Source organism: Perca flavescens, chromosome 10 (genome assembly GCF_004354835.1).
Source record: "Perca flavescens isolate YP-PL-M2 chromosome 10, PFLA_1.0, whole genome shotgun sequence".
Lineage (NCBI taxonomy): Eukaryota > Metazoa > Chordata > Actinopteri > Perciformes > Percidae > Perca > Perca flavescens.
In genome coordinates this window covers 8,288,488-8,296,457 of record NC_041340.1, presented here as the reverse complement: position 1 = coordinate 8,296,457, position 7,970 = coordinate 8,288,488, and the positions used below count along the sequence as shown (strand labels likewise).

General features: G+C 38.0%; 1 protein-coding gene across 11 annotated transcripts in view; it reads right to left on the bottom strand.

Moving 5' to 3' along the window:
• Nucleotides 1-624: 624 nt before the first annotated feature.
• The window catches only part of LOC114562637 (LIM and calponin homology domains-containing protein 1), a 102,372-nt gene continuing 95,026 nt past the window's right edge, over nucleotides 625-7,970 (bottom strand). For all 11 annotated transcript variants that reach the window (XM_028589170.1, XM_028589174.1, XM_028589173.1 and 8 more), the window contains 8 exons: nucleotides 7,365-7,457; nucleotides 6,960-7,124; nucleotides 6,682-6,776; nucleotides 6,134-6,295; nucleotides 5,242-5,334; nucleotides 4,366-4,474; nucleotides 3,557-3,659; nucleotides 625-2,638 (listed from right to left, as the gene is read on the bottom strand). In XM_028589170.1, coding sequence (XP_028444971.1) covers nucleotides 2,613-2,638; nucleotides 3,557-3,659; nucleotides 4,366-4,474; nucleotides 5,242-5,334; nucleotides 6,134-6,295; nucleotides 6,682-6,776; nucleotides 6,960-7,124; nucleotides 7,365-7,457 — 846 coding nt within the window. In that variant the 3' untranslated portion in view covers nucleotides 625-2,612. The remainder of the gene's footprint in view (nucleotides 2,639-3,556; nucleotides 3,660-4,365; nucleotides 4,475-5,241; nucleotides 5,335-6,133; nucleotides 6,296-6,681; nucleotides 6,777-6,959; nucleotides 7,125-7,364; nucleotides 7,458-7,970) is intronic.

Sequence of the window (7,970 nt, the reverse complement as noted above, 5' to 3'; positions counted from 1 at the left end):
GGATCAACAGCTACCAAAATTTACCCTATAAGAATATTATGGATGCATCTTTTTGGCAACATGGTAACACCAAACACCAAAATTTACTTAACCTTAACCCCAAATCTAACCACAATCTGAATTTAATCTAAATTAAACCCTAATTGATATCTAACATCACGGTCAGAATTAAAGACAATTTTTTAATGGAGTTTATTCTTAATTGGTTCTGTTTTTAGCCTTGTTATCTGTTTATAGTATTGTTTTATCTGTCATCAGCAACCTTTTATTCTGAGGCTTTTGTCAGGTCTCTTTCTGAGACTTCCCTGGTTAAATAAAGGTTAAAGGATAAAATAAATCAATAAATAAATAAACAAACCATGGGGGCAACCTGTAGTAAACACTATTTGAAGTGGAAACACGCTTCGACACACTGGTTTCCAAAAAAAAAAACCTAACTTTCAGTTTCCTCTTTAACACAACTGCTTCTTGTTAAAGCCAATGACTCGATCCGCAGTGTCAAATGTTTATTCACGTAAGTTTCTTCCGTTAGTTTAAATCTTATTTATTTAGAAATATAATAATAATTTATAAAAATATAATATCTATATTATTTAGAAACAAATTAAAAGACAGAAGCACAGCTTTAATTTATAACATTTTATTTATAAACATACAGTATGCTATAAATGCCATTGCATTTAAACACCAAATTAATCTATATTTCAGATAGTGTTCAGGTGAATATTACAATAAATACAGAACAGACGTAAAGGTTTCATTCCCCAACTATCCTGTTAGGAAAACTGTCTGAATATAGAGCTCCATCTCAAAGATCCTGCTATAAGAGACTCAGCCGAGATTTATTCAATAACTAAATGAGGATAAAAAATAAAATACACAACCAGAACAGAAGCTTAAAAATACTGTAGATCAGAGAGATAAAACCGGAGGAGAAGCTTGGCTATAGGACGCACTTCAGGAGGAGGAGGCTGCTAGTTTGCTTTCATACAGCAAATCATTTGGTTTTAGGTTTAAACGTGCATTTATTTTTTTACATCCACAATACATAACCGAGCTCCTCTCATACAAGTTTTAAAAACAGAAGCAAGTGACCTAAAATGTCCAGCTGGCGGCACAGATCTTTAGTTTTCATCCAAACAAATATTGCACAGGTGCAACTGCTGCTGGTATGAGTGTTCATATTACCTTTGCTGTTTAACTAGATGCAACATTAACTGGTGATTTTTGTGTTTTGTAATTGTATTAATGAATCCTACCACTGAGCAATTATCAAAATTACCTCAATTAATAGCATACTGAAGTCTATATCTCTCTAGAATAAAACATTCAAAATTAAATCCATGGTTTGCCCTGCAGTATATATTTTTCCAAATAGACAACAAATGTATTCCTTTGCACTGGTTTTTATCACTGCAAATCACTGAGGAATAACAGGGGGGGAATATGAAATTAAGGGTGTTGTTTATGTAAAATAAGCAGTACTGAAGTAAAGCGTGATGTAAAGGAGGGCTGCAGCCTGTCTGTCTGCAATTTAAGGGTTCAAATTTGGCCGAATCCCTCCCTACACCCATACAAATGAAAAAGAGAAAGAAAACACCATACAGCTGGTGTGTTTTTTTCTTGCATCACCTTGCTTTCCTAAGGCACATTGAAGTCCTGACTGTCCAAGCGGACAGACTGGCCGAGGAGCAACCTGCTGTGACCCAAAGCACAAAAACAGCTCACAAGTCGTGTTATCGCCCTAAAGATGAAACTACATCTGTAATATGTGTTTATATTAGAGGCTAATTTTATGCAGGAGCACAGAACAAGATACATTGTTCTGTAGGGAAAATGGTGACTTACTTTAGATATTGTGTCTGTGGATCTAAATCTTGGGTTTGTAGTAACCTTTACTGCACTTTCTAAATTAAGTTTTTGTATACATTTTGTTTCAATCTAGCACCCAATTAAAGGTGAATTCAATTATTAATATTTTTCAGATCCACTCTGTTTAGAGAAATAACAAAATCCAACTTGAGCTGCCTGACCACATATTTAGTTCTCTCCAGCTTTTGGATTTTTATCCAAATTAAGAAAACCTTTCTCAAATGATCTAAAAGTAATCTATTAACTATGTGATATACTGCATTTCCATCATATGGAATTGAATGGCAAATATTCTATTGTTTTCCAACAGGAAAATAAATCCTGATTTTACTTAACCACCTTAAAGACTTGAACACCATATTCTTTTTGTGTGTGTTCACTCTTTTCTTTTCAACATGGCTGCCACCCCAGAACAGTTTCTCTCTCTCTCTCTCTCTCTCTCTCTCTCTCTTGCTGCATGATGAAACCGAGTCTGTGGTGGTACGCGGACCAATCAAATCCAGATTTCACTCACATATCAGATGACATAAACATGAAGAATATATATAGAATATATATATTTTTTAAATGTTTAACTGTCCCCAGATCCCTTGTTTGGCCCCCCTGACGAATCTTCATTGGTTATTGAGCTGCAGAGGATGTAAAGATCCCGACACGCTGTGAAGGACATGATTTGCAGATTATCGGGTTAAAACAGGGATGGGGTTTCTTCCAAGAACCTTGTGCTTTTCTGTTGAGCGTCACAACGTGGTTGGCTGTCCGGCCGCTTGAAAGGAAAAATAAAGAGAAGGAAATAGGGGTGTGCTATAGCAAATCGTTCACCATAATACCGGGATATTTTTTAATATCAAGATGAAGATAATGGCAATATTCCGACTTGTTGACGTTATTGCCTGTTAATTTGGCAACTGTTTAGATGTGCACTTTGTTGTATTGTTTATATTTAATACAGAATCTCAATCCCACCCCTTAGTTACTGTGTTTACAAACTAAAGAACTGATATATATATATATATATATATATATATATATATATATATATATATATATATATATATATATATATATATATATATATACTGTATGTATTCTCAGAAAGCATGAACTTTTGCTCTTGTTCAGACAAGGTGAAAAGGACGGAAAGTTACTGCCATCCTCTCCTCTCTCAGCTGCTACATCACAAGTTTCTCTTCCTCCTGATGCAGCTTCAGATCCATCCCTCCATTCAGCCAAGCTTCACTGTGTCTGACACTTCTTTATTAAAGCTGCACTGGCTTGGATTTTTAGATTAAAAATACACTTGTCTTATCAGCCACACAGCGGGGCTGCAATAAAGAATAAACCTTTGAAATACACCTTAAATCTTTTATTATAAAATAGTGTCAAGTTTACTTTGAAAACAATAAATCAAACAAAGCTTTGCGTGTGTTTTCTAGATGGTTTATGAGCAGCGCATTTACTGCTGGTGCTAGGACACCATCACCTTATTGGAAACCACCATTGAAACATGGTCGACATTACCATTCAATAAGACACAACACTGTACCCTTTTTATAATATTAGAGAATGATTAAACTCCCTCTTTATGAGTATTATGTAACATGGAAGTTATCTATTTTATTTCTGGTGGTTGTGTGTTTTGATATTCAGAAAATATACAGGGGGTGAGGGGGGAGGGACTTACAGCGGGAGCGGATGTAGCACTGGTGGCAGTTGAGGAGACCGTTTCTGATCCGGACGTCTGTCCCCGTGGTCGTGTCGCCTAACTGTCCTTTACACACTCCGCACTGAAGAGAGACAGCGGGGGTCATTTCAATTCATATAAAACATTCATGAATTACTTGTTATTACAGGTGAATCTTAAAGCATAAGACTATAGTTCTTTTTTATTTATTTTTTAAAATCAACAAAACAAGACCAAAACCCACAATCTGTGAGTCTCTCGATGCTTTCTGACTTCCCTAACGGTTATGTGACACTCAGCTTCCAGACCACTGGCTCCTACCGAAGATATCATTGTTTAAAAATAATGTCAAAAACATTTAATTTCATTTTTTAAGAATAAGAGTAATATCTCAAACAGCTGGGCACATTTTGGGGCTGGGCAGAATTTTAGCAATCTTTATTCAAACAGGACTAAATAGTACATTTATTTGGGGACTATTCTCAGCTGCGGATGAATACACAATTGGTGCTCTACTGAGTATTCTCGGCAGCAGGGTGGTGTACTGTATGGGGTACTGACTCAAAATGGTGTCCATGCTCATGGTAATGAAGGAACAGTGAAACATTGTGAAACGGCTCATTGCTATGTTTCTAATAGATTTTGTACAACAACTGAGCTCCATGGCACAGAGGAATACCAGGCTTGAATACACAACAACCCAATTGCTAAGGTGCAATTGCATTAATTAAATGAATTAAAAAAAACTAAATGAAACAGAACAATACTGAATCTTGACATGAAAAGCATTTCTTCTTTCCGTCACCGACCTTAAAGCAGTGAATGTGGAAGTAAAGACTGAGGGTCTCTATGATCATGGCGGCCCCCTTCCCTAACGGCTGCCCACAGCTGGAGCACAGTTTCTTCCCACTGACAGACCTAGAGAAGAGAGAAAGAGACAGAAAACCTATGACACTAGGAGGGACTGTACATGATGTAAAGTACGGCTTACTTAGTACCGGTTAAGCTCTTTTGACAGTGAATATGAAAGAGAAACACAGTTAATAAGCTATTCAATTTTCAGTGTATTGTTCTACTGGAAAACTGATACAGAATACCGGAATTTATGGTCAGATAGCATCCTCTCCATTTGCACTATCCAGCAGTGCATTCAGTGAACAACAATAGATGTATGACATTTATTTTATAGAAATACATGTGGGGGTGAAGTATATATAAAGGATATTCCATCTCTTGCCTAAAATGTTTCAGATGGCTGCTTCTGCTGCTCTCTGCTATTTTGTCTGTTGGTCTTTGCTGTTTTTGTTTGCGTTTCGACTGATCAAGGTCCTTGTGTGCAGTAATGTTCATCAGGGTCTGTCTTCTATGTGCTATTTTTCAAACATTAGTAATTGTATTTTAATGACCTGGGACTGCAGATGAGCAGTTGAATTTCGAGATAACTCTGGCACATTTGCAGTAATGTTTAGGAATGTACATTTCACTGTAAAACAAAGAAATACATGAAATAATATGAATTATAACTGTTTCCATGAATTGTATTGAAATTCTCACTGCATTCATCCTTGCTGCAGTGGTACATGTCATGAGACGGGTGGAGAAATGTAGGCAGCAAAGCAGAAAATGACAGTGCAGAACTGAAAAGCACACCCCTCCCTCCATGTGGGCTGTTTGTAATGCAGTACCTGTTGGGTGTTGGAGGCAGTGTGTCTGGAGATGGTGGACATGCTGCAGGGCTTTTTGATGAGCTGTGGCACATATTATCTATGGGACCACTCCTGGAAATGGACGGCAACATGCAACATGATGATGAGTCATGGCTACAGTGACTCTATTGGCTGCCACAGTCAGACACAAACCAATCCAAGCCAGAACAAGATGAACCACCGAAATCAGCTCAATAATGTTTGGCAGGCTTGCTTAAAAAAATGCAGCATTATGTGTGACTGATTCTAATTAATGTTTTTTTTTTTTTCTTGTCACAGACCGTTCCTTTATGTGGAGGAAGACTATGGGGATAAAATGCAGCTAAAAGATGCCACCTGCTGGTGAAACTGAAGTTAAACTGTCAAACTGTTACTTACCAGTCATTATTCTGGTCTTTTGACAAAATATGTATTTACAGCTTTGATGACATTGCACAATGCAATCTATTTGTCTATTTAAAATAAGCAGTGTTATGATACCTGAGGGCCAGCCTTGACACAGAGGCATCTTATTAAACGAAAGAAATAACATGAGGAAATAAAACAGTGTTTAAAATGGAAGATTTCTCACAGCCATGATATTAACTTTTTTTTTTTTTTAAATCATATTGCAAATTGAAAATATTCTCTGGTGTGATAATAGTTACATACTGGTGCAATGACCTGTGCTTGGTTGTGTCTTATACCTCACACCGTAAGTTAAGAACATTCTGTATAATTGAAACAGTGTGCTCTAAACTTGTAACATAGGAGAATAATTTATATACAATTGAAAGGGACTGAACTCTGGATTTAAAAAAAAAAAAAGATAAAGACAATGAAATCCAGTCAGAGCTTGGACTGAAGGCTTCTCTCACACACATTCACACACCTCCTGTCTCCTGCAGGTCGGCTGGGCTTGTTGCTGTCTGCTGAAGGCTCTTCTTGTTTCTTCACTGGAGTCGAAGTTTTGGTCGGCATCGCAGGGAGTTTTTGGCCGTTCTGCAGACTGTGACCGAGTGTCTCTGCCTGACTGCTGCTCTGACTCACCGAGCTGAGGATCAGAAACACACTATGTTAAGACTGACTGTGTTTTTGCTTTGCAGATACACAACACTCAAAATGATGAATACGGGACTGACAAGTATATAGGAAACACATGAAGCTCCAGTTTTATAAAATAAATGTGGAAAGGCAGCAAAGTCACATGACAACAGATGTAAATCTGACATGTTATTGTGTATCTGCAGGTGGCCATTATAGGTAAGTTGTTAGGGGGTAGTGGTCTAATTTTTTATTCTTCATTGTCAGTTTCCATCCAATTAATTGAAATACCCTTGTTACATTAAGGCCAAGTAAGGCCTCATTTTAAGCCACCATTGCTCACAATGTCAACAAAAATGTGTAAAATGCAACATTCAACACATTTAGTTTGCTAACCTTCTGCCTGTTTTCATGCTGTCATCAGCGGTGCTGATGTCACTGGTCCTGTCGTTTTCTCTTCGTTTCCATTCAACACTCTCTGTGCTGCCCTTCTGTGCCGTCCAATCACAAACAGGAAACAATTAGCTGAACAACCAATCAAAAAAAAGAACTCTGTGCCCACTCAAGTCACTCTACCCAATTGTCAACCAGAATCATCTCCTGAATTTATACAAAATGAACGCATGCTTCAAAAAAACTAACTATCTACATTAATCAGTCAATCAGCCATTCACCGAGTGCCTCTCCAGCAGTTCCTGCTTGCGTTCCCAGTCACCAAGCGAACGGACGATGGTGTCCTGGGGCTCCGAGGTACAGGAGCCCTCGCCTCGGCTGGGGGAGGGCAGGGCTGAGGAGCGGGGAGTTAGAGGCGCCACAGTTTCCTCCAGTATCCTACGCTCCTGTTGAGATGGGAGAGCTGGGTGAGCTTTCAAGAACAACTTTAAAATTATCAGTCAGGAAATACACTTTTCTTTTTGGTTTAAAAATACACAATTCACACATATTTTACATTTAACTGGTGCTCTCATTCAGAACACTGAGTCCAAAATTATCCTGATTTCAGATATTTTGAGTGTGAGTTACACCAAAAAACACATCACAGGTGCAACATGTGCTCTCAAGCATAAACATGCACACACCTCCTCGTGGTACTTCTTCTCCTCCTCCGCCACCTCCCTCTGTGCTTTCTCCCACTCCTCCTTCAGCTTCTCCTGCTCACGCTGGTACTTCTCCTGTTACCATGGCAACAAAGACATGACATACAGCACAGAGCCTCAACAAAGACTACACTGTCTGCAGGTGGATATTTTGGCAGAAAAACAAAAGATGATGCGCAGAAATAGTCATCATCAAAAGGTCTTTAAAAGGCTTCAGTCTGACTCCGTGGATACAATTCTCTCATAGTGCATTCTGCTTAATTTAATCAAAGAAGTGACTGAGACCTGTAAATCCTGTTGTAATAACTGACTATAAAATGTCCCTGTGGGATTCCCTTAGTACGTACTTTAAATATAAGCCTGAACATAGAGACATAAATTATTGCAAAGGTAGCTTGCTACTCCTGTGATATGGCTAAACACTTGCTCAGATCTCATATTTGCGTGTTAGGAATAAAAAGCAAACAAAAGAGATCATAAGCAGGCACTGCGGACGAAAGGAAAACGTTGGGCATGCAGAGGTTCCTACACAATTTTCAATTCAAAAGCTACCATAAATTTTTCACAATTTAATTGAAGTTGTTCCTT